At 41.8% G+C, this 24,116-nt stretch overlaps 10 protein-coding genes across 12 annotated transcripts in view; 7 read left to right on the top strand and 3 right to left on the bottom strand.

Annotated features, from left to right (window-relative positions):
• LOC145704982 (mediator of RNA polymerase II transcription subunit 20-like) overlaps nucleotides 1–24,116 on the bottom strand; it is a 67,908-nt gene that overhangs the window by 41,578 nt on the left and 2,214 nt on the right. The gene's annotated exons all lie outside the window — the stretch shown is intronic.
• Nucleotides 36–882, top strand: LOC145701866 (synphilin-1-like). The gene is made up of 2 exons (XM_081779082.1): nucleotides 36–296; nucleotides 606–882. The coding sequence occupies exons 1-2, from the start codon at nucleotides 202–204 to the stop codon at nucleotides 880–882; spliced, it is 372 nt and encodes a 123-aa protein (XP_081635208.1). The 5' UTR covers nucleotides 36–201.
• LOC145701865 (uncharacterized) lies at nucleotides 1,323–2,777 on the top strand. The gene is made up of 6 exons (XM_081779080.1): nucleotides 1,323–1,404; nucleotides 1,449–1,524; nucleotides 1,567–1,627; nucleotides 1,778–1,884; nucleotides 1,967–2,170; nucleotides 2,260–2,777. Exons 1-6 carry the CDS (start codon nucleotides 1,348–1,350, stop codon nucleotides 2,775–2,777), a joined length of 1,023 nt encoding a protein of 340 aa, XP_081635206.1. The 5' UTR covers nucleotides 1,323–1,347.
• Nucleotides 3,376–4,630, top strand: LOC145703492 (uncharacterized). The gene is made up of 6 exons (XM_081780856.1): nucleotides 3,376–3,409; nucleotides 3,745–3,803; nucleotides 3,903–3,978; nucleotides 4,024–4,094; nucleotides 4,135–4,241; nucleotides 4,280–4,630. Exons 2-6 carry the CDS (start codon nucleotides 3,746–3,748, stop codon nucleotides 4,418–4,420), a joined length of 453 nt encoding a protein of 150 aa, XP_081636982.1. The 5' UTR covers nucleotides 3,376–3,409; nucleotide 3,745; the 3' UTR covers nucleotides 4,421–4,630.
• Nucleotides 4,767–21,397, bottom strand: LOC145705473 (uncharacterized). The gene is made up of 11 exons (XM_081782955.1): nucleotides 21,294–21,397; nucleotides 21,127–21,255; nucleotides 20,927–21,083; nucleotides 20,332–20,858; nucleotides 20,184–20,287; nucleotides 9,249–9,393; nucleotides 7,952–7,978; nucleotides 7,366–7,433; nucleotides 7,188–7,257; nucleotides 6,962–7,059; nucleotides 4,767–5,205 (listed from the first exon to the last, which is right to left on the bottom strand). Exons 3-10 carry the CDS (start codon nucleotides 20,949–20,951, stop codon nucleotides 7,015–7,017), a joined length of 1,011 nt encoding a protein of 336 aa, XP_081639081.1. The 5' UTR covers nucleotides 20,952–21,083; nucleotides 21,127–21,255; nucleotides 21,294–21,397; the 3' UTR covers nucleotides 4,767–5,205; nucleotides 6,962–7,014.
• Nucleotides 6,742–13,095, top strand: LOC145705471 (uncharacterized). 3 transcript variants are annotated; one of them, XM_081782951.1, is made up of 7 exons: nucleotides 6,742–6,928; nucleotides 10,087–10,164; nucleotides 10,856–10,934; nucleotides 11,763–11,940; nucleotides 12,137–12,215; nucleotides 12,264–12,615; nucleotides 12,819–13,095. In XM_081782951.1, exons 2-7 carry the CDS (start codon nucleotides 10,093–10,095, stop codon nucleotides 13,091–13,093), a joined length of 1,035 nt encoding a protein of 344 aa, XP_081639077.1. In that variant the 5' UTR covers nucleotides 6,742–6,928; nucleotides 10,087–10,092; the 3' UTR covers nucleotides 13,094–13,095. The 3 variants fall into 3 exon arrangements, with proteins under 3 accessions (XP_081639077.1, XP_081639076.1, XP_081639079.1); XM_081782950.1 differs by lacking the exon at nucleotides 6,742–6,928 and adding an exon at nucleotides 7,866–7,994 and having other exon boundaries at nucleotides 12,143–12,215; XM_081782953.1 differs by lacking the exon at nucleotides 6,742–6,928 and adding an exon at nucleotides 8,069–8,816.
• Nucleotides 13,198–14,875, top strand: LOC145705474 (uncharacterized). Its single transcript, XM_081782956.1, has 4 exons — nucleotides 13,198–13,339; nucleotides 13,387–13,472; nucleotides 13,517–13,620; nucleotides 13,664–14,875. The coding sequence occupies exons 1-4, from the start codon at nucleotides 13,236–13,238 to the stop codon at nucleotides 13,793–13,795; spliced, it is 426 nt and encodes a 141-aa protein (XP_081639082.1). The 5' UTR covers nucleotides 13,198–13,235; the 3' UTR covers nucleotides 13,796–14,875.
• On the top strand, nucleotides 15,743–19,897 carry LOC145703010 (pyridoxal-dependent decarboxylase domain-containing protein 1-like). The gene is made up of 10 exons (XM_081780314.1): nucleotides 15,743–15,899; nucleotides 15,970–16,033; nucleotides 16,129–16,357; nucleotides 16,399–16,609; nucleotides 16,652–16,768; nucleotides 16,808–16,942; nucleotides 16,991–17,219; nucleotides 17,282–17,569; nucleotides 17,652–18,632; nucleotides 19,281–19,897. Exons 1-10 carry the CDS (start codon nucleotides 15,753–15,755, stop codon nucleotides 19,439–19,441), a joined length of 2,562 nt encoding a protein of 853 aa, XP_081636440.1. The 5' UTR covers nucleotides 15,743–15,752; the 3' UTR covers nucleotides 19,442–19,897.
• LOC145703891 (uncharacterized) lies at nucleotides 21,580–22,291 on the top strand. The gene is made up of 5 exons (XM_081781288.1): nucleotides 21,580–21,652; nucleotides 21,700–21,816; nucleotides 21,855–22,002; nucleotides 22,050–22,114; nucleotides 22,154–22,291. Exons 1-5 carry the CDS (start codon nucleotides 21,601–21,603, stop codon nucleotides 22,261–22,263), a joined length of 492 nt encoding a protein of 163 aa, XP_081637414.1. The 5' UTR covers nucleotides 21,580–21,600; the 3' UTR covers nucleotides 22,264–22,291.
• LOC145705472 (uncharacterized) lies at nucleotides 22,465–24,030 on the bottom strand. Its single transcript, XM_081782954.1, has 6 exons — nucleotides 23,933–24,030; nucleotides 23,570–23,892; nucleotides 23,377–23,507; nucleotides 23,020–23,271; nucleotides 22,885–22,923; nucleotides 22,465–22,822 (listed from the first exon to the last, which is right to left on the bottom strand). The coding sequence occupies exons 1-6, from the start codon at nucleotides 24,017–24,019 to the stop codon at nucleotides 22,626–22,628; spliced, it is 1,029 nt and encodes a 342-aa protein (XP_081639080.1). The 5' UTR covers nucleotides 24,020–24,030; the 3' UTR covers nucleotides 22,465–22,625.

Here is a 24,116-nt window from a genome sequence, read left to right as displayed (position 1 = left end):
TCAGAAACGACCCGATTGTCATTTAATTTCTGATAATGTGGCTGGCAAAATCACTTATGCCGTTTCCATAGTTGCCGAAGATCACCGTTGCATTAGGATTGATCGACAATTTTTTGCAAACATAGAAACTACGACGCTAGTTGTAAAAAAAGAGAATGCCTAAATAATTTACGAAATAATTATTATCCGCATAATCCGACCATGACCAGTGAAAAGAGACAAAGGGAGTTGAGCACTGGGGACATTGTATTTGCCAAAGTTCAGTCAAATTCAAATCTGAGATCTATGTCGAACATGTAAGAGAATTCACCGTTATTGTTAAAAAGAGAATTTTTATTCACCGGGTACGTTTTCAGGTTTTTTTGCTAGAAATTTCCTTCTCAGGGAGTTTTAGCCGCGATGCGGCTCCAAGAGAAAGCCGACTTTGCTGCTCCTTTTTTTAAGATTCTGGCATCGTTTCTATTTCAAAACTTGTGGCGAATTGGAGTTTACTCTGAGTTGAGCAGCAATATCAATATATTTATAAATATTTGATTATTTAGATTATTGGAAGTCTTTCCTCTCAACTTCCAACACACATCAGTAAATGACAACTACCCATTTAGGTCCCTGGACATGCACGTTATCGCCTTGTTCGACAGCATCAAGGTCGGGCAGACAGAAGCCCTCCTGAGTTACGAAAAGGCCGATTTAGAGGAAATCCGCGATGCAGATGGAAATTCCGTTTTACACGTTGCCGCTTTGTGCGGGCACGTGCGGATAGTCGAGAAACTCAAATTTATTTGCCCCGAGCTTTTCAAAGTCACCAATCCTGAAGGTTTGACGGCCGTTGGACTCGCCTGCAAACATGGAAAGCTGAGGGAAGTGGTTGCATATTTGTAGTTACAGTTTTTTTTTGGAATTCGTAATCACATAATGTAATTTACTTCCGTAAATCTGAAACGGTACTTTCAGTCTCATAAGAACACAACTAAGGATTGACAATGTCAAATATATATTTGCCCAAAAAGATGCGAGGATCGTATCCGTCATTGGAACGCCAAAATAACGTCGTTTTTGTTATCGGATAATGTCAATATCCGCTCAGATCAGACCCTCTGTCAATAGTTCTGAATTCTTTGAGTAAGACCAATTCCAGCTGTCAGTTTATCTCATTCTTAGACAAGTTACTATCGTATTCCTCAAAGAGTCTCGAAAGGTCTAACAAACATGCTCTTTAATTTTGAAAATTGTACACAGGTCAGACTTAACGTGAACTGGTCAAGCAGGTCAAACAAATTAGCGTGTTTCCCCCGTGTTCCAAGGAATGACAACTAGGCGACCATAAACAACAGGGTACTTCAATGGATGCTTCTGAATTTTTCAGACAGACTTCTTAACGATACCAAGCCTAATTTACTACAGGTAACTTGAATTTCCCTCAAAACTCTTACGAACGTCAATGAAAGATTTCAACAATAAACGATCAACGAGAAATCTGCTTGTGGCTTTGCTCTGAATACAGTCGTCGAGGACTGTCGCTAGGTACCATCCAATTCTTTCAACAAAAAGTTTACAAGAATTAAGATTTTACTGATGACTCAGGAAACTCGCTGGTTCACATCGCGACGGCGAATGGTTCAATCAGGTAAAACTTCCTGAAAACGGACATCGCAGCGAATAAAACTCAAATCCGGTTGATTTATTTACGTCAATTAGAAGCGGAACGCTGCTTCCGATCGGAAGACGGATAAATATTTTAAAATCCAGCTCGTCCACAGATTCAGTCTTTATTCAGATGCCTGCAGGTTCTTATCTCGTCCGACGTGAAGTTTCAGACGAAAAACCACGCTGGAAAAACGCCACGTGAAATGGCGCAGGATAATAACCAGCCTGTCATTATAGGTAAACTAAGGCCTTAATTTTGGGATTGAGATAGAAACTCAGAGTTTCAACAAAATGACGCGGCTTGAAATTTTACTTTCAGGTTATTTATCGATGGCCGAATCGGTAGCACATCTAAAAGCGGAATTGCTTCTTCTGACAAGCCGGATTTACGTCAACCAAATCACACAAACGGAAGAACAAACTCAAACAGCAGCCGTTGCAATTCAAAAGTCGATGCGCAGTGTCAGTCCAAAGCAAGTGGAATCGGATGGGGATGATCTTGACGATGAGCTAGTTGAAATCAGTAAGTGAAAAACCGCATGTTTGAACGTCAACACTTTGAAGTACCTCTTCCGTCTTGTTTGAGCTCATACAGTAATGTTTACTCTTCAGTGAAGCAAGGTAGTCAGCTGGATTCGCGTCAGAGTTCACCAACAAGTAAACAAAATGTGACGTCCTCGATGATTTACGCTGAGAGTGCGACCTCTGAAGTGCCAAGTGTAGAAGCTGACTTTTGCCGAACATATCTTGGCGATGAAGAGTCCATTCGCGCCTCCGTCATTCCCGCGTCAATGGCTGGAAGTCATTATGAGCCGACTAGTCGTCAGTTTCTGTATTCTCCGACGATAACAGAATGCGCAAACGAAGAGCAAATGGAGACAAAGACAGAAATGCGCAAGAAGATCTCTATGCTAGGTCCAAAACTCGTTTCACCAAAGAGAACGCTCGGATCGGGCCCTGTCTTGATCGGAAAGCTGGAGTCTGTTCCCGAGAAATCACCAATCAAAACGCCTCAGAAAGCATCCTCCTCAAGCTCGGATAGACCGTCGATTTCAGCAAGCACGCTTACTCCGATTTCAACGCCGACATCGACTCTCCCGAAACCTGCTAAACTAAGAACGAAAAAGTGAGCTTTTCCTTCAATTCTTTCGCTCAATAACACTTCTTCAGCGGCCGACTCCTGAGCAAATGCACCGGCAAACAGTTCAACAATCTCCTGGCAATCTCCTGGCAATGTCCGAGAAGTCGATTTCCTTGGAACACATAAACAGTAAGTCATTCAGGCGTGAATTCCTCTAAATTCTTTAGAATCCCTTCCAACCAAGCCTTCAAATCTTCCAACAGGCCAGAAGGTTGTCAAGAAAAAGAAAACAGGGACGACGCGACAAATTTCATTTTCTAAACGAGCCAGGGCGGAACTCCTCCGCATTTTCACCCGCTCCAGCACCTCCCAAAGCGCCCTGCAAACGGCACCGGCCAAGTTACCTAAACAGTGAGACGTCCGACTTCAATCTTGGCGCACCCGCCCTTCAAAACTGTTGTATAAAGACCTCTATTTTAATAAACGTTCAAGAGAATTCTAAATTACCGTCTCGCATAATTTCACGAATAAATTTTGGAAATGAAACATTTCTGAAATTCTCGGAAACGATATTTCAACAACAAGATCTTTCTAGAAACGAAGGGGCAAGAAAAATTTGCCTCTCATTTTCTTCATTCTGTCGAGAAATCCCGTCCCGGAAAAAGCAAAAGAACCTCCCAGGTAAAAACAGAGTTTGTTCTTTGTGAAAGTTTTAATCCCCTTACGGAATATCGACCGGCTGTCGATTCGCCGCGGATTGGCTGTCTGATCTCGTGCAAATTTTGATTGCCTGTACAAAAGATCCGCTATTGGCCGATGAAGGACTCGCACACTTGATTAGGATTTCATAACTTTTTAGGCTACTGTAACAGTTAGAGAAGTATTTTAAATCGTCCAGTTTCTTCTTCACACTCTCAGGGATTTTTGCTTTCAGGTGAGTTCATGAACAAATTTATTATTAAAAAAAAATCGTGATATCAACATTCAGAAGATAATTTTTAGAGACTATCTTTTAGAATGGCCAAATTTGTAAAGATGATCACCGCAGCTGTCCTCTTCTTGGGATCCGTTTCAGGAAAGGGGATACATTTTCGCGATTCTAAGCCGCATTCGAGGAGTTTTCATTGGAGATGTTTCTAGAGACAATTTTATTCCATTTCTATCCCTTTACAAGCTGACGTCTGCGCTGTTGAAGATCGAACTGTTGGAGAATACAATTACTGGGGAGCGCCAAACTGCTTTCAACTCTGGTAATCAAAAAGCATTTCATAAAATTTTCAAATTTTTCTTCTCAGTGGAAATTGTGCTAATGATGTTATTTGCGATGAAGCGACTGGAAATTGCCCGGAAAAGGCCTGTGCCGAAGGTAAGACATCAAAGTACTTCAAATTCTAGCGTGAATTCAGGGTGGAAAGGAGAGAAGTGCGATGAACCAATTTGCGATGAAAAGCTTTGCGGCAAGGGTCTTTGTGTCGCACCGAACAAATGCACATGCCCCTCTCTTCTTGCCCAGGTATCTGCTTCTTTCCCTGCCTGTCTAACCGCTTTCAGTACAAGAAAGGAGATGACAAGATCGGCTGCTACTCCCTTCGCGCGGACGGAATCAAAGGTGCCTTCCTCGCCATGGGAATCTTGATCGTCTCCATCGTCACCTGCTGGGGCATCGGCAAGCACACCCAGAAAAGCGCCTAAGATGATAAGCAAGAAGCGAACTAAAACTGATAATAGCCTGTTTCAATTCTAGTTAGACACCAATTCGACTTTTTTACCAAAGACTTCGCTCTTCCAAATTTAAATTGCAAGTACCGCTCAGCCCAGTTAAAACTCAAAAGCTCCTGGCGTTTTAAATTGCTTCCAGCCTTACTTGTTACACACTAAAAATAAATAAATAAAAAACAAATGCAGAAACTTAAACCTAAAAGATGATCCGCATTGAGTAATTGGCAATTAGAGAGAAAATGTTTGAAGAAGATTCTCCTCTATGATTTCAATCGCTCTTTTTTTTAGCTGGTCATCTTTTACTCGTTCTTTATTCGGTGTTTATTGATACAGGTTACAAATCGTGAAACAGGTTGATCTTGAAATTTATCAAATATATCAAAACATAACATTTACCACGATGACTTATCTTAGTAGTATAAGCTTTTGATGAATACGGGAATCTGCTGATGTGCATTTCTAAAATGACTATGTCGGAACGGGGTATTTTCCTATGACACCATGCGTGTCTCTGAAAAATTTTCCGCTCATTATTCTAAGAATAACTCGAGGGCAGTAGAGTTCTATAATCATTTATAACCTCTTTGGCGGGTTTGTCGGGACAACGACGACATGTCATTGTGGATTAGGACACTTGCAATCAAGGAATAAAATTGGAAAACGAAGAAAGAAAAAGTAGACTACAGGTAAAGAAAATTTATGACGTGACTTTGACTTGTTGGAGGATGCGGTAGAGGAGTGGCCCAGCCGGAGGGCTTCTAAACATAACCGTTAGTCTTATACGTTGACAAGCAAGAATCAATTGCGTTTTTTGAGGATTTAAAATTTCGAAATTTCATTTTGCTCGAAAGAGAATATTGAAAAGAAAGGCTCGATATTATGACAGGTAAAGAGCCAATGGGCCTAAAATGAATTTTTGCAGCGTTTTGAAAAAGAAATATGCACGGTGGACATATTGACCCCTGATGACAGGCTGTCACTGTTGACAGCGACTCATTCAAAATAATTGCCTTGCTTATATTAAAACTAGAAAATGTTCTACGTACGCAATTGTCAATATGGTCTAGTCGTATTTGTGTCCATCACACAGTCTTATAAAACGCAAAACGGTTAATGCTGTTCGAACAATATGTTTCATCAAAATGGAACAATAAAAACTTCTGAAAGGAATTTGACCTTCAACTTTTTTATGTAATTAATGATCCTAAAAACAATGATAAAGTTGGTAACGGTGGCGTTTCGACAAGTAGCGCACTCGATACATTTTCAAGTCACCACAAAAATGTAGTGAAAAGCCGCAAACTAAAAATCTAACGGTCCAAGAGACATGTTCTTGTAATAACTACTATTTATAGCAGCTACAATTTATCCATTCACTTTTTTATTTCTTTATGGCCGTATAAATTTTCTGGCGAGAAATGAGTAATAGAAAACTAATTAATTTTTAATTGTGAATCAATGATGAAAGATTCTAAGCAGAATTCGCTCCTTAGCTTCTCAAAAGAAACCAGAATCTGCTTGAATTATTGAGCGCCAAAAAGATTTACCACTAGCTCGTCAAAATTCAGCAGCCCCATCAATCAGACAAGAAAACTGACGCCTTTTGCTAGAAACATGGCAATTACAGATAAGGAACGACTACAAATCGTTTCGGGAAGCTAATTATGCTTGAAGGTAAACCCTTTTATAAGATTTTTATTACCACAAACGACGAAATATTAGTACAAATTGCCAATTATCGGCTTATTGTATAGACGATTTTTAATAACAACTGCTAGTACGAACTTGAACTCCTACGTTCATGAAAAGACTCATTATGACCCCTAAACTCAAAATATGCAATAACTTCCGTGAAAGTTTACACCTGCTAAGGACTTGTAAAAACGCTGTAGTAGAAAGAAATGGTTGGATTCTGTAGTATTCTACTATTCTACCATGGAGTTGAGCTCTAAAGGGAGATCGAGAATCTGAGCTACTGAAAAATGCACTGACTTTTTCAGTAGCTCATTCTGGGCGCGCCTAATTTGGGGGAGAAGCCGCGCAAACCATTGTTATTGGCTCGGACTTTCCAGATTCTGTTCTTCAGAATCTCGAGATTCTTTTAAACCGCCAAGGAAGCGTTAAAGAAATTTTCTAGACTTCCCCGACACTGATTTGCGCGGGATACGGGGAAGGGGGCCAGAGGCTTTCTCCCAAAAGAGTAAAACTTCATGGTATTTGCGCAGTCTGAGTCACAGTGTCGGTGTTCCTGGCCGCTGGGTGCGCTGGGCCCAGCGTAGGTGACTAATAATATCGTCTTTCAAAATTGCGCTAGGCGTTTTTCCCTCCACTCCGAGCTCGTCGAGCTTTTCCAGGAGCTTCGATCGTGGGAAGAAAACTGCCTTATCACCGCCGAAAGAAAGCGATAAGAAAGCATTAAACCAATCCATCCCGGATCCCAGAAAACGCGCTCAGAGACACTAACAAGTCTCTCAAACAAAGGTACAAAAGAGAAAAACTCAAAAAGAAACTTACCAGAAAACGAAAAAATAATCGAAAATGGAGAATTATTATCATCAAACAGTTGTCTATCGCCGAGCGGTAGGAGAAACGGCTGCGTCCAAGATTCGCTTTTCGTTGGTTTCACGAAGAAATTTCTATGGAGAATCGAAGGAATAGCGGTTTTCTTTCAAAGAGAAGCCGCGTGCGGCTTTTAATTCAAAGATTCTCCATAGAAACTGTTCTCGTTGAAACCAAGCTTGATTTCCGCAGCTGATTTTGCTGCTGATCCAAATGATTTGTCATCTTCAGAATTTTCCAAATCCATTCTAACCCACAAGCTCGCTATTTTATTCATTTGTTGCCTATTCTATTATTTCATTTTTTATTATTTCGTGTAGTAAGGTAATTAGACGAACATGTGATCCCCGAGGTGGCTAGCTCGTTTTGAAGGAGATTCCATCGTGGAGTACGCCGGCAGCGCGGCTACTTCTTCGCGTAGAACTGATGGACGGGATTAACCTTGACCGCCCGGTACACGCTCGGTGTGCGTGGGTGGCACTCTCCCATCTTTCCATAAATTCAAGCGACGCCGGAAAAATGCGGATGGTAATCTTATGAAATGAATTTCCGTGTCTCCGGTCACGATAATCCACAAGGGCGGCAATCCAATTTAATGATGTTAATTAACGATATCCGGTATAAAAATTTACGCTATAACAAAATCATAAAAGCAATAAGCAATGACTCTTCAGAATTGACGACCTAATAGGCCCTAAATTGACAGACTTCTATAGAAGTCTTCACTACTGTTCTACATTCAGTATGATAGACATTCTGGTGAGTCAATGCTCGACTTCCTCAATCGATTTTATGGTTCTGTTGTTACGCCCATTAGCTCGTATACTTTGTTTTTATGAGGAAGAGGTTGATGGAGTCCCATAACTTGCGAGAAAGTTAGAATAAATGGATTTTGCGCTGAGAAGCCGGAAATTATCTCGGAGCCTGTTTATTCCCGCTTCCTGACAAGAGCTTCTCCGCGCCATAGAGATCCTAAACAATGAATCAGGTTGAATATTTGATTAGTCTCACGGTCTACTCCGACAGAGAGGCAAGATCATGGGGATCAGAAATATAAACAACCAAGAAAATACAAAAACTCAAGTTGAGAGAATTATCCGAAAGAGATGGAGAATCAAGGAAGATTTCAATTTCGTAACGAACCTTGGTAACCTCCTGTCTTGGAAAAGGTTAATTGCCAATAATACTCAAGAGCTATAAATTTTAGACGGTCCCACAAGGCTAAAGAAGCATTGCTTGACTAATTCAGAATCTATTTTTTTTCAATAATTCATCAGTGATTTCAGTAAGAGTGAATACTCAGGGGTCAGTCGTAGATAGAACGGCTGTTATATAATTGAGTTATCTTTATTACCGTTGACACTCGTTTGTTCAGCTTTTTTTAATTAATTTGAACTCTACGATCGAAAGAATTTCCATCCAAACTTGGATAATTAAAAAAAATCTACAATTTTGCGCGTTCTCGCCTAATTTCTCCGTTAGAACCACTTATTTTTTAACAAGATCAATTTGTTAGCATCTTTTGTTAGTAATAAAAAATTCTACAATCCGGGTTGAGAAGATACGAGCGACCGTTATCGACAGCTTCGCGGTGTGAGTACAGGATCATCCGAGATGATCTGAGCGGAGAATGGCAGAGCCCAACCTGCTGCAAATTCCGCCCGACAGGACGAAATCGATTTCGAGTTTGGACACAGCACCCGAGGCGAAAAACGCCTCCTCCCCGATCGCATCGACCCGTTCGCCCCTCCAGCCAGATAAAAAAAAGAGCAATCTCGCAGAAAATAAAATTCTTAAAAAAACATAGACAGTAAGTCTTCATTCAAAAAACGAGACAATTACAAATGTCAAATCAATCATTTTTTCTCCTTATTTTCAAATCTTCATCTATCAACATTTTTCGAAGAAAAGAGATCGAGATACGGAAAATAGAGATGCTATTTACAACTTTTTTTTTGTTTGGCTATGAAATATTTAAAATTCAGTTCTGAAGTGGCAGACGCTCTTTAGAATCAGGGATGAATATTTTATGCTCAGAGTTGTTAGACGGAGCGGCTCAAGTATAAACCCTTGGTTTTTATATAGCCTTTCCTTGGCTCATCCAATTTGTCGGTGGGTCTTAAGCTCTTTCGGATAGATTCTCAATGCGAGTTTTTGATAGCAACAAGCAAGTTCTTAATTCAATTTGGGCCTGGCGAGTTGCAATCTTTTTCGCCCCTTTTTCGTGTCTGAGGATACTTACATCAGAGAGTCCAATTTTTCCAAGAGCGACGAGTCCTTGATAGACCATGTTCTGATCTGGCATGTCGTACGAGCGCAACCAAATTGACCAGGTGCGGTGCTCGGACACTGCATTGAACTGAGCAGACTTCTTGAGGCGTTCAAGCTTCACCGCGGTGAGGAATTTATGTAAACCCCTGCCATATATACTTAATGGTTCTGAATGGAGACACACGGCTTGTGCTCTATTGTCTGCTCAAATCAGCACAATACAGAGGCTTTTGTTGCTAGAGCAAAACTGACCCTCTGTGCGATATCAACTCGCCGTGGATTGAGTTTACTGTAGTATTTTTTATAGTTTTCGAGAGGGAAAACTGTCTTGTTTACACTTCCCCCGTCACTTTCCGCGTGAAGAGCTCCAATTAACATTTTAGTCAATTATGCCCCGGTTCCTCAAGCGTTAATTATTGGATTGTCGTCTCTTATATTTATACATAAATTTGAATAGATGATAAGCCGAAAATAATCAGGATTAAAGTCGCTAATCTAAGCTAAAGTCAATTCTGTTTATTCTGATGAGTCTGAGCCCCGCTTTTGAGTTTGAACTCATAGTGTGGCGGGGTAAATAAATTAGCCGAGTAAGGGAATTCCTTTCAAACTCGATTCTCCTACCGGAATCGAATCTGTCCACCCGTCCTATCTTATTCATTAGCGTTCGAGTAGAGTTCGCGTAAATTGATAATTTTTCGAACTTGAAATGATTAACAGGACTAGCCTGCATGTCCTGCCCATCGAGCTAGCCGCAAATTACTCTCTGGGCGCACGCCGGCTGCAATTAATTAGCTTTAGTAAGTTTTTAGTGCACAATGATGTCCGGTGGGACGATGGACGTAAATCAATTCTCAGTGCCTGGGTCGATGGCCATGCCGCCGCAAAATGTTAGTTACTCCTCTAAATCGCCTCACCGAGCGAGCACACCGCGCTACAGCAACCCCTTCGAATGAAAACACACAGAGATTTCCCCAGAAGAACCTCCCATTTTTAACGATGAGGATTTTGATAATTGCAATTTCTGCAATTTCGAAATAGCAGTGTTAATCCACGGGTAGCCACTTACGCTCGAATTTGACGCTTTTGAGAGATTTTTTCGTCGCTGCTTAGATAATAACAGTAATTGATACTGAATGTAATGGACCAGAAAATTTATGCAAACAGGTGCGTCTTTGCCAGGAAAATTCTATAATTAATTTTTTTTAATTTCGAAGGGGGTCCCTTTGTCCAAAAAACTCAGGTGTTGCACTCAAAAAGAGAGGAACCATGATGTTTTTCAACTAAATGATTATTGGAGCGTTACTCAATTGTTTTACGATTGTTGTGTTCTGGTTATGATTTCGCGCCGGGTGGGTTTATCCGTTCTCAACTTTTTTTTTTCGGGAAGAACAATAGAAATAAACGACAATCAGAAGTCGGAAATGCTCGCTGCGCAAATCCCCTTTTTCTTCCGATCTCCCGCAGAGTGTCTATTAATGGGTTTAATCTGCGCTCTCTTATCGCCAGAGCGTACAGAGCGTAGTCGACAGTAGATAGAGAGATAGATGCCGATACGGATGAGTGAGCAAGAATATTCAGATCCCGAGTTACGGTCAACCGAGCCCACTACTCAACGATCCGCCAGCTGCCATTCAAGAGCGCACCAAGAAGCGATTAGGAACGGGTTTTTTAGAGTCCACCCGATTTTTTCGATCCACGCCCGAGAAAAGCTGAAAAACTACGCTGTTTGCAAAACAGCTCCTTAGAGAGCACCATAAAAGAGAATTGAGCGAACCCGTGTGAATAGAATCAAGAGGACTTGAACTTTAATCTCGCACTCTTTAATACTACGATTTTTTTTTTCTTTATTTAACAAGCTTAGAATCTGATTAAAAATTAACGACCGATTTAAAATGCATCCTCAGCTAAATTGATCATCTGCCCTGAAATTAACAAACTTGTGTATGAGAATATTTTGCATTCGCAAATGCACCGGGTGTAATCTAAATCCAACGCTTGGAAACTTGCAATATTGATGCATATAATTTGTAATCACATTCAGCAATCGATGAACATCGATCTGATTTGCGAAAAAAAAACTTTCGCCGCTTTTCTTCTCTTTTCTTTCGCTTTTCAAACCGGCGTTATCGACGCAAAACAGAAACTTCTTGCGTGTTTTGACCGGTTACTTTTCGATTTTTAATGAGATGCCGGTTCCACTCGCCGGGGGCAAGAGTAGGTCTTCCCGCCGGCGCGAGAGATGGAAAGAGAGGGAGAGCGAAAGTTTGATTCAAATTGTCAGCCAGAGAGCCACAATGGCAGCCAGGCCAAATTTTGCGAATGAAAAGCGCGGCTGAAAGACAATGAGAGGAATTGTTGAGCGCCAAGCAGCTCTACCCATACCACTCGGCCCGTTTTACTCGAGTGTCATAATGAACCAAAGCCGATTTTAATCTAAGCGGTCCAAAGAAACAGGCCCGAACAACTCAAAAACCCGATTCCGCAGATAAATACAGAGAGAATGCGAAGCGCAAGGAGTCCGGCCACGATCACCAGGTCAATCATCTCCTGGTCAAGGATTTGAAAGAGACCGAGAAGTACCACCAGAAAGTGAATGAACTGAAGACGAAGCGCAAGAGCGGCCGGGACAGGAAAGACAACGAGAAGAATTCCAATGGACTTAGGCACCGGGCGACACAAATGTCTGGTATTTGAAAATCCGCTTTTACGAGCTTCAAAATAGTAGCATTTCATAATAGTCGAAAGAGAAGGAATCAGATAGATTTTTATTTCGATTATAAATTCAGTCAACCTCAAATTACTCCCCTGGGGAATTTGGGGAGAAATTATTTAAGCGATATAAAGTGAGCTCAGCCCGAGTTTGAGACCTGACGAGCAAAATGCGATTATGAAGGGGATTCGCGAAAACATGAAAGAGAACAAGAGAATGAGCAGAAAGGTAAGCGCGTTTTTCCCTCTTTCCTGTAGAGATTGACGCTTCCCTTAGGCAAATTCTTTGGTGTTTGGCGCTGGTCAATCAAAGGGTCACGTGGCCACAGCTCCTGTAGTTGCTCACCCGATGTTCCAGTCTCAAGTGACTCCGACCCCCTTCGGGCTTGTAGACAACGAGATCCAGCTGAAGCTCGACCCGGATAGACTGAACTCATTTTCCGATTTGAAGCAAGACGACATCGTGGCGATTCTTGGCTCGCAATCCATGGCGAACCAGAGCGAGAATCATGCGCACACGAGCGCACACGCCGCGGGGCATATCGGCCCTTCGGCACTCAGCGACAACTTTTTGCAACAACAAGGCGGTGCCACTGGGGACGGATCGATCAAGCAAGAACACAGCTCAGGCACATGGTTTTCCTATTTTAGCAAAATAACGCGGCGAATTAATTGGCCGCGACAGAAAGTTCAGCTCCTGTGGCAAAGTGCCCGCAGGCGCGAGAGACAACAACGACAGAGAATTTAGGGCTAATTGTAGCCGCGAAATGGCGCGATTAATTGTCTCGGGGGCTCACAATTAGCCAGGCACAAGGAAAAAACCAATGCTCAGGTTCTCCACTCTACCACGACATGCAGCCGAGTATGAGCCACGCGCAATCATCGTCTTATCATCCCAGCGTGAGCCAGAGCTTTGCTGCTGCTCATCAACAAGCCGCTGCTGCCAGATGGGGCTACGGGGCCACGCAAATGACATATCAGACGTCTACGCAGCATGCAGTCGACCCTCGCTTTTTGGGTCAGCAAATGATTCACCAGCAGCAGCACTTTCCCAACCACAGTTCCGCATATCAGTATCCCCAGGGCGATTACCCGTACCCAATGTAGCCCTTCTATTCTGTACTCAAATCATTCTAGCGCTCGCCGAAATACGCACACCTGACTTCAAATACCTTCCAAATCCTTATACAACTTCATAAACATTTTCCGCTATTCCGCAACTAGCCTTTACCCCTTCTTTTATTATAGAATGCCACACCTCAAACATCTTCTCGGGCTCTTCCTCGTCGCTGTAGGCGGTGCCTATGCCGAATGCACAGCAGGCAAATACGGGCGTGATGGCTGCAATCTTTGGTGAGTTATTCTACCCTCTGGATTGTCAACTAACTCGATAATTCTAGCGGAGCTTGTTTGGGGGGCGCTGAGTGCGACTACGATACCGGAATCTGCTGGGATGATACTGCTGAACAGAAAGCTTGTGCAGAGGGTATGCAATGATCAAATGTGACTTCTTTTCATCCAATAATTTAGGCTACAACGGAAAAATGTGCAACGAGCCAGTCTGCCCAGGCGGTTGCGGCGATGGAATCTGTGCTGGACCCGACAAATGCGTTTGCCCAGAACTTTTAGCCGAGGTAAGCTCGTCCACTGCTCTTCCTTCCTAACACCATTGTATAGAGAAAGAATGAATTGGGCCAGTCAACCTGCTACTCTCTTCGTGCCGATGGCCTCAAAGGAGCCGGCGTCGCCCTCTTGGTTTTAATAGCTTCGATATTCTCTTGCCGCCTTGTCCACGCTATGAACCACTAGAAGTGCCATGTGAATTTGACTGGCTAAATTGTTGACTACTAAATTGAACTACTACTGTATCTACAACACGCGCGACTGTTACGTAATCAGCTAAACGGCGTCTTTTAATGATAAGGGCTCGCTCATGAAACAAACCATGAGATCAACTCAAGAGCTTCACCTGGTGATATCGCGCCGGGACGGTTAACCGCGGTACAAGCTGCGCTCCCCATATGCGCCAGTCCCATAAAAGCGCCCTGTTAAGCTATTACGTGATGGTCTCTGTATATCAGAAGTGCCCGGACCTCGAATTTCGGAGCTTCGACGAGCCTTAATGTAGCCAAATTTCCTACTTAACTCTTAACCTCTTTTAAATACGACAAAATATGTAGCTTTTACCACCAACCTTATAAACAATTTACCACGTGACTAAATTAAATATTTTTTTATCAATTTGTCAAAAAAATACATCTTTGAGCTGAAATTACCTCAACCTATGCTGCCCTCGTAGGATGACTCATTTACCTATCCTGATCCAAAATCTATGATAGCCGAGATGCTCCAAAGGTCATCGTGACCTCGAGCTGACCTCAGATCAAACATTTTACATATTTGACAATCTGTCACAAAACAACTACAAACCAACACACATCCCGTTTTGTTATCCTCTCCTTTTTTCCATTTATGTAAATCCAGCCATTACTTTTCCTTCTTATTTTCCCTATCCTACGGGTACAGTCTTTTACTGTACGCCTGATTCCTCCTAATCACTGTACATTTCCATTGATTCTATCTCTTTTCGAAAAAACGCCCTCTTTAGTTAACAATTTACGATATCAATTTCTAACAAATTTAAGTTTTGCTCCAAAAGGCTCATTTCCTAAACATCCATTCTCAAGTCAAATTCTGGCTAATTTCTATTTCGCTTTTACTCTTTTGATTATTTTGATCTAAAAACTAGATTTATGTTGAATTTATTTATTTTAAGTAATTTAATTACGAATTTTCGAATTGAAAAATGTATAGATTACTTCGCTTCATTCTAGGCTGAGATTATAACGCATCCAAAAACTGAAAAAAAACAATAAAATTTGATAAAAATACAATGACAGCGTAGTCAACTTCTTGTGCAATAAGGCCGAATTCTTCAAAACTAGACGAGTTGTGGATAGATAGATCGAAAGGTTTTTATCAACGTCCTATTCCGAGGGATCTTTTAGTACATCAGAGATCCCACGAATCCTTGAGAATCGAGTTCTGCATCAGAAAACCACAGAATATAAGCCGGCCTCAAATGTCCCCACAATTGATGCGGCTATATATTTGATCCAAAATCGATTTAATTAGGCCTAATCAAATCCTCAAAGATGATGCAACTCGGCTCAACTCATTTAGTAAATTTCGCCAGAAGGATCTCGCCAAGAACAAATTAGATTTAGCAATAAGAAAAATAAACCACGCCAAAACACTATTACTCGTATGAATTCTTGACTCTTGCACGATTACAGCCTTGCATTCCTACAAGTTAAGGGTACCCTCATCGTAAGAGCTCCGGTTCAAAGCAAAAGAGGTACTCTTTCAAAATCATGCCGTCATTTTTCTCAGCTTAGAAACAAACACCTTCATGTTTTGTAGTTTTTATTTTGTCTCCGAAACAAACATTCCGTCCCTTGATAATAGGTTCACTCTCCTTTCAAAATTCCGTAACCACTCATTTTCACACAAATAAACTCCCACTCTCTGACCAGCATATACTTTTTTCTTTCTTTTGCATTTCTATTGAAGCACAAAACATCAAGCTGATGTTTTTTCTACTTTTCTTCTTTAGATATTACAAATTTCTAGCATGTTATCTTCCCTCTTGTTATTTTTTGTTCCAAGAAAAAATATAAATTAAATTTGGTCTCTCAATTAATTTGAAAAATTGAATTAACCAAAAATGATTGTTGTCAAGCGTATTTATCGAGCGTTGTTCAGCATGAGCTCTGATACAGTCCCAGAACCTGATATGACAGACTCTGGGCTGGGCATTGCCGAAACATCGCCGCCCATGATGTTCGCCGACGACTTTCAGAAAGAGCTCGAATCGTCGCCGGAATGGCAGGAGATGGAGAAGTCGTTGAAGGTGATTCTAGAGCTTCTAAAGATCTATTGTCGTTCTCCCAAAACATATTATTGCAACTATGCGTTTTAAGGCTACCCTTGCACAATTCAACGCAGATCCTACTCCAGAAGCTGCCGACATTCCTTTGATTAAAGGTAACTCACAAATGAAGTCTCAAAATATCACCATAAATGTGACCTGTCTCCCGATAATTCCAACGTCCTTGTTAAATACTTCCTGCTCTTTTCAGCTGAAGAAGACATCGGAAAAGAGCTCGGAATTCCCACTGTCCCGTCCGTTTACGAGCTAGGATCCTCGTTACAAAATCGTCTCGGCCTTGTCGATGAAGAGTTCCGCTGTGAAATTCTAAACCAAATCCAAGACGATGTTATTAACTGGATTAGGAATATTTTCCGATTCCAGGCAGCCACTGTCAATGCTTACAAAGACCCTCGCCAGCCCATGCTCAAAGCTCTAAGGTACGCATATCGTTGAAAACTAGACTCTTAAACCATTCTAGATGCGCTTTAGCTGTGAAATACAACCAGCAAAACGAAGAATCGCCTCTTGGTTACAGAAGATATGTCAAAGGCGATTCAGTGAAAGCGCCTGTTATCTATGTAACAGACGATATTCCAGCCGCTTGGATTCTGTTCTTTCAGAACGAACTTGGCTTGCCAAAAGAGTGTTTTAATGTCCATAGAATAAATGATGGAATAAATGGAGACAAGGTACATTTGTGCTTTTTCCAACAAAAGAAACACAAATTTTAGACTCCTTTTGATGTGAATAAGCTTTTCAAACAAGTGCAGGCTGACGCTAACGATCCTCAAAAAGAGCCCACCGCTTTGATCGGTTCTTTTGGAAGCGAAAGTGCGATTGATGACAAGGTATATCTTCTAAAGAGAGCTTTGTGTAACGGCGTTTAGGTTGAATCCTTGCTCCATATTTGCGGAAAGTTCCAGATCTGGTGCCACTTTGAGGGCGATAACATTCCTATGCTTGGAAATTTCACGATTCCATCAAAAAGCGCTCCTGTTCTCGCCGCTAATTCTATTACCTTGGTAAATCACAAATTATTTTTCTATACTTATATTTAATACTTTCACTAGAAACCGTCTGACTTCTGCATGCTCGGCTTGCCAAGCCTCTTCTGCATGCGTTCCGCCAACAACCCGATCCGCTGCCAACCCTGGGAGGACGATTTGCTGCCAGTCTGGACTGCGCTTCAGCTCTCCGGCGCGGCGAATATTCGCCACAGGATAAACAACGCGATGCGAATCACAAACGACCTTGTATTGGTACTCAAACAGTTCGCGGATGTTAACTCTTCCGTAAAAGGTACGCGGCCCCTTCTTATCTCAGTGTAACAAGCACTTGAAAAATATACCGTGTAATTTCAGAACGCGTGGAAGAGCACAGCGACGCTGATTACAACTCCTTCGGTGATTTTGTCAAGGATACGATGAAACAGTTGACGGCTCCGCCAGCCCCTCCACTAGTGACTGTCTTTCAATGGGCTCCGAAGACCGAAGTTGTCACTAACGAGTTTACGGACGCGCTGCTCGACGTGTGCAATTACAAGCTACTCATGACCCTGCAGGACAAATGCGACAAGCTCGATTGTCAGGAGACGATGAATGACGAGGGATCGTGTATTAGAATCCGATCGCTGGTCACTGCTCTCAAGGGTACGTCTTATGAGATGTTTGAATGGTTCCCACTCAAATAGAAACTATTATTCGGTAAAATAAATTGATTATGTTTGAATAGGTGCTCAACAAGCGGATCTCAATCTCATGAAAGAAACCATCGACTCTGTCTTGCCATCAATAGAATCGTATTTCGATCAAGCGTGGGATCTGTGGCGATCAACGAGCGCCCGCAGCGATATCAAGCTCTTCTTAGAACCGAATGAGGATCTCAAGCTTGGCGCGATCGCCATTATCCCAAAGGCCGCGCCCGCTGATGTGATCAATCAAGAGGTCTTCCGGTGTCTCAAAGAACTCGACTCTGGAGTAGGATTCACACTTGCTAAAGCTGGCGAAAATATCGTCATTGCTATTGATGAAATTCCTGCAGAAATTGACATCGAAAACATGGTCAACTCGATTTGCGAGCTCGGAATCCGTGCAGAAGAAGAATACAGACGAAATGAAGAGGTCAAGCGAAGAATGATGGAAGCGCTCGCGAATGCCGAGAAGTCCCTCGAGGAAGAAAAGGAGAAGCGCATCGCCGAGGGTGGAATCATCTGGCCAGTTTGGTCCTGGATCTCTGGAGGAAAACAGCCGGTTGAAGAGACCCAAGGTCGAACATTCTCTATCGTTTCGGATAAAATGAAGGTCATTGAAAACTTCAAGGAGGACTTGAAAGACTCTGACGACGAGGAAAACAAAGATGTTACTCTCATCGAAAACGCTTTAGCGACCAAGGTCAGCTTCAGGCGAAAGGGTGATGAGACCGCTTCCCAAGTTAGCTCCCAAGAAGCGCGAGAGGAAATCATTGTTCCCGAGAACAAGACGCTCAACATCGAGGAAAACGCAAATGCGAATAACAACTCAGAAACAAACGCGCTTAGCGAGGTTACTGAAGATATGACCGCAGATGTGACCGAAATTCACGAAGAGGTGAATGAAGAACTAGTGAATAAAGACCTGATTACTGACAATGCGGAACTGTCGATCACAGAAGAAACCCCACAGATTGACGACCCTAAGACTGTTATGCCGGAAGCCTCCGAGGCCGGTACTGAAGGTAAGAATTTAGAAAAACATTTAAACTAATCCCAGCAGAATTTCACATTTACTAACGATGAATTACCATAAGAATTTTTCGGGCAAAAAAATTTTTTTTGAGATATTGGTATATTCTGAAAGCCCGATAAAAGTTATACAGAATCACCAAATTCTAGGGTCAGATGACGTCATTATGACGTCATCGGGCTGAATTGAAAATTTTGTCTTTGGAACGCTTTTTCGAGCCGAAAACGTTTTTTAATTTTATTTTTCTCGACGGATTCGGATTTTCTATGAAAAACTACGTAGGGACCCGGGATCAAACCATTGAATATCAACCATTACCGACCGGTTCAATTTTTGAAACCTGTCGGTTCGAAAAATAAACCTCGGGTCCCTACGTAGTTTTTGATAGCGAACAACATGTCATCAATAGAAAAATCTATTTCCAGCAAAAACCGCCTCAAAAAGCATTCCAAGTTTTCATGAATTTGGAGCCTTTTCGGACATTTATTCATCATAAATGACGTCATAATGATGTCATTGAGCCCTAGAAATTTGGGAATCGACTAATTTTGACTTGGGCTTTCAGAATATGTTCTTATCTCAAAAAAATTTTTTTCGGCCAAAAAATTCTTATGGTAATTCATCTAACCCACATCACTAGCCACCGAGGCATCTGAATTGCCCGACGTTAACCCTGAAGACGAGCAAGTAGCCGAACCCACCACCGAAACTAACCCAGCACCCACTGAAGCAGGCGATACTGAAACTGCCGAGCAGCCTGCAGAGCAGAAATCATTTTCCCTATCATCTATTTTCTTTTAGATAAAATTTCTATTATCATCTCTCAGCCCAGATGAAGATTGAATGCAAAAAATAATCCTTATTTTACTTTTGTTCAAATAAGTGCAATAACCATATAATATCCTGATGTGCCTAAAGTTGTTCCTAACACAAGACGAGATCGAAATTAAACACAACTGTATCTGGGAACAACTACAGTAGTGTTTAGTTTGAATTTAGTCTTTACTTCGCTTCTATATACTAAAACTATTATATTTTTATTCTCTTCCACTATTTTTGGACCATTTCTTACTTTCTGACTTCGTGCGCAAAATAAAACAATTCTATATACCAAGATACAACATACGCTTGAAAAGTTACTGTAACTTTTTCATCCTGATAATTAGCTGTAGTCGAACTATATTCAATATAATTTCGTACAGGTGCGCTTAAAATGCTTTCTAAAAATATTTTCTGTATCAATAAAATCCTTCATGAAAACGACAAAAATAACAATAGGGAGACCTCAAAGCCTCTGTATTGTGCCTGTTTTGTATACTACTTTTGCTCTCAATGAAAAAGTGCATCATGCTCTCCTGCAAAGATCTACACCGAGTTAGCAGAAATCAGAAGAGATTTCTAGCGTCTTTTGCGATGAGAATAAAATTAGTAAACTAAATATTCGAATTATATAATCATACTCATTAAAAATGGACAAGGTGAAGACTTTGCAGAAGAACAGGAACATACACTTTTCAAAGGTCTCGAATTTCTTCACCGTTCCGGAATTTGGCGGACATCGTCCTCGCATAGCAAGTAGTCGGTCTCATCCTCGTGGTGAAAACTCCATCCATTGACGGCCAAGTTAAGGATCTCGCGTTGTAATTTCTGAATATTTGATTGAAAAAGAGTTTGACATGTTTCATTCCCACCTTATTTTTGACGCAGTAAGAAAAGTATCTGCTCAAAAAGTCCAGATCTTCTTCCGATATTCCTGATGTAACCTTCGGTAGGAAATCGAGCGTTCCGGGAAAGGTTTGAAGGCGTTTTTTGAACAGATACGGTGAGTCGTTTTTCTTCAAAAACTCGAATGGCTCGTGCGAATTGGCGAATTCACAGTAGTCTGCGTGGCCAGACTGGAGCATGGTCAAGAGATGATCGACTTTCTTCGGGAAGTAATCGTTGTTTCGTGGGGGTAGCTCAGCAAGGAGAACTTCTCCACAATCAGGACATTTCAACACGTCCTTTTCTTTACAGCTCCAGCCGTAGATAGCGCAGAAGGTAGGTGAAAAACAGGCAGGCTTGCCGCTCCATTTGGTCACATCAAAAGTGCCAAGTCGTTGCTGATAACGAGGAAAAGTTCGAAGAAGAATGATCGCGGAAGGGTCGAAAATCCGGACCTCTTCATTTTTCGGATCGGGAAGTTTGTTCAAGAAATTTTTGAGCGCAGTTTCTGTTTCTAACGAAAAGGATGAACATTTAATTTCCACTTTAACAAAAGAATATTTAAAATGTCTCATCCCGTACCTTTAATAATATCGGCAGCGGACATGATGAAAACAACGAAGAGTATGAAAAATTTGCTTATCTAACGTCTAGTTTTGAATCTGGAGGTGCGTTCTCGCGTTCGTCTGCAGCTGAGAAAAGTAAGTATCGAGCTCTTTCGACTCCTTTAAAATCAATCCTGAAATAAAAAAATAGTTATTTTTGCTGAATGGGCGGGTAACCAGTGGAAGCACTTGAGGTGGCAAGAAAGATTATCGTAAGCGGATGTTTTCGGATTTGAACAGTTTGGTACTTGGTGCCGAATGCGATATTATACAGGTTTTCGCCTTGGTTGATTTGCTTGTCAATGCCTAAAGAAAGTGATGAACAGTTCATTTGGCTTGTTTACCTGAAGAGTTTGAGTTGAGCGAAAGAAATCTGGACGAACTGAGCTCAAATTTGCGCTCAGCTTGTTCGAAAGACTGATGGAGCTGCTGAAAAATTGGGACTCCTGATAAAACGATTTACAGAACTACCGTTTTTTCCAATTAATAATCAACATAAGTACGAAAGTTTCTTTGATTCTATATGCAAATGCGGTAGCCATGGATAGAGCGGATACACAGACACTTTGACGTTATCTTCTAGAACATAACTGCTAAACAAAGTTTGCAGCGAGAAAATCCTCAGTTTTGGAAACTTAGATTTCTGCAAAGATGCGCATGTCCAATTATGGCCGAGAAAGTCCCAGTCCGGGCACCAAAATGGGTGAGTACTGGATTAAATAATTCAATATTTACGGGATAAATTTACAGGGCAGTGGATGGAGTACTGTCACCGAGAAGAGAGAATAACTAAGACTATCGCAATGCGAAACGGTCAGAAAAATGGAACCTGGCTGGAAGATGATGAGGTCAAGGCACAAAACGAAGGTATTTGTATCTAACTTGATCCCTGTCTAATAAATCAGGCCCCTTCAACAACGCCTACTACGAGTTTGACACGACGAGCCACTCCCGAAAGAACATCGACAACCGCCAGTACAACCGTATTTTCAACGCTGACTGCAATTACGATCCAAAGCTTCACCGCGATGACAGGTCAAATGCTAAATCGCGGTAAGCCATTGATCGCCACAATCAAATTAATGAGATTTGCCATTCAGCGGCCTCAACGTTTATCAAGAAGAAACTCGAAGAGTGACGCCTCTCTTGTCTAACGCTCAATACGGTAAGCATTTAAAATTAAACATCTCTAACGATGACCAAGGTGCCCGACCTCCACTGGAAATTCCCGATGGAAAAAACCGACGAGTTAACGTTGTCAAAGGAGAATTCTTCAGCAACAGCCGAATTTCTCTTGGACAAACTAAAGACTAAATAAAACCCAGCATATATTCTTCAAAAATGACTCATGATCCCAGTTTTGGGGCACGAGAATTGTGTAAATCGTTTCCTAAGTTGTCAATGATCGTGACTCCAAGAAGTCCACCAATTTTTTGCTTGAGGACCAGATTCTGGAGGACAGTTTTGAGTTCGTCGGTCATACTAAAGCTCGATTTCCGGTTAGAATTGTCTTGGTACATGAAGGTATCGATTTTGAACTCGGTGTGAACTTGAAAGGAGGCTTGATAGGAGGTAGTAGAAATATCCCGTAGAGATAGTGTGATTCAGAGCCTAATTTATAGCCATGAAATTATTGAACAACCGATTAATGGGTGCGATTTATGTGTTTGAACTTGTCAGTCGATCCTCGGCTCGGGTGTCGGCTCGCTTTGAACGCGCGCGGCGGGCGTCCTTGCAGCAGAACTTCTTTTATCAGTGACAGTATCTGTTTCATCGATAGCATCAGCTTTCTTGGCGGGTCGCGCGGGCGAAGGTGTAATAACTTGCCGCGGGGATCGCGATCGCCACGGTTTCAATGCACCATAAATCGCATCTGATGATCGTAATTAGAGATAAAAGCGAGCTTCAAAGGGCGAAAGTTCGTAGAATAGGTACCTGACAAATTGTCTTGCACCGATTGGTCGGCGATGATTGCTTTTAAATGGGTCAAATAAAATCGTTTCCGGTTATCGGTAGAATGGGTCCCCAAAACCGAGGCAGACTCTACATTTTGTTAATTGTGACCTTTGCCTTGAGTCGCATGAGTTCCTGCCGCCGTGGCCGCTGATTTCACATAATCACTGACCAGAGCGTCGCCAAGTACGGTTTTTACGGTTTCCGTGATGGATTCCGACAGAAAAACATCCTTGACAAGTCGCTGGACGGCTAATTGGATCTTCTCGTCTGCGAGTGCTTTCAAAAGTTGGTCATGCAGCAAGGCGCCCACTGATTGTTGAATGTTTGGATCATTCAGGATTTTATTTACAAGGATAAGCGACGATTCTCATCATTTCGATCGACAAATCTTTCAGCCCGAATAATGGCAACAGTAGCTTAATTGCTTATCGTCTTCGAAATTGGGATTTTGGAGATTTGGCCGGCCGATGCCTGTAACTTGACCGGATTGCACAACGTCGGAGAGTAATCTCGTCACTTCTGACCTAATTTTGGGGTCATTAAGAACCCCGTGCACGATGTTCAGGGAGAGTTTATTCGCCTGCTCCACTAGTTCTTGATTGCTTTATCGCGGATGTAAATCAATAATTTTTAATAAAAATGTTTTCATATTTCAAATCCGCGCCTAAGAGCTCCACGACCAATATCCGAAGCAGTTCTTGAAATTCGTTCCTTTTGCTTTTCGCCAGTGTATTTCAAATAAAAATACATGCAACTTCCTGTGGTAATAATGAATGCAACAATTGCACGGATTTGGCCAAAGACAAGTTTCGCTCGGGCAGCTTCGAGTTTTTCGTGAAATGATTCCTCCATTTTGTGAGCAAGAATTGTCGGAGTGTGGTTCTCGTAGACTATTCTTTTTTGAGCTGGTGCGATCAGAGGTTCTGGGCGAAAACGATCGGAAGAGTAAATATGATGAGTTATTGAAGATCCGATTGAATGAGAACCCTTATTTTATTTTTGAACCATCCAGTAAATAAATTCTTACGAGCTCTGTAATTCTTTGGCCTTCCGTCATTCTAACCGGTGTCCTGGCCCGCCTAGCAACCGTCTTACCAGCGAGAGTCCGACTCATTTTGTCACTGAATTTTCAACATTTCATTTTATTGCAGGAATATACCATGAAGTTTTACTCTTTTGGGAGAAAGCCTCTGGCCCCCTTCCCCGTATCC

The sequence above is a fragment of the Oikopleura dioica genome, chromosome PAR, assembly GCF_907165135.1.
Source record: "Oikopleura dioica chromosome PAR, OKI2018_I68_1.0, whole genome shotgun sequence".
In the NCBI taxonomy this organism is placed as follows: domain Eukaryota; kingdom Metazoa; phylum Chordata; class Appendicularia; order Copelata; family Oikopleuridae; genus Oikopleura; species Oikopleura dioica.
Note: the sequence above shows the minus strand (reverse complement) of the source record. Positions and strands in the feature narration are given on the sequence as shown.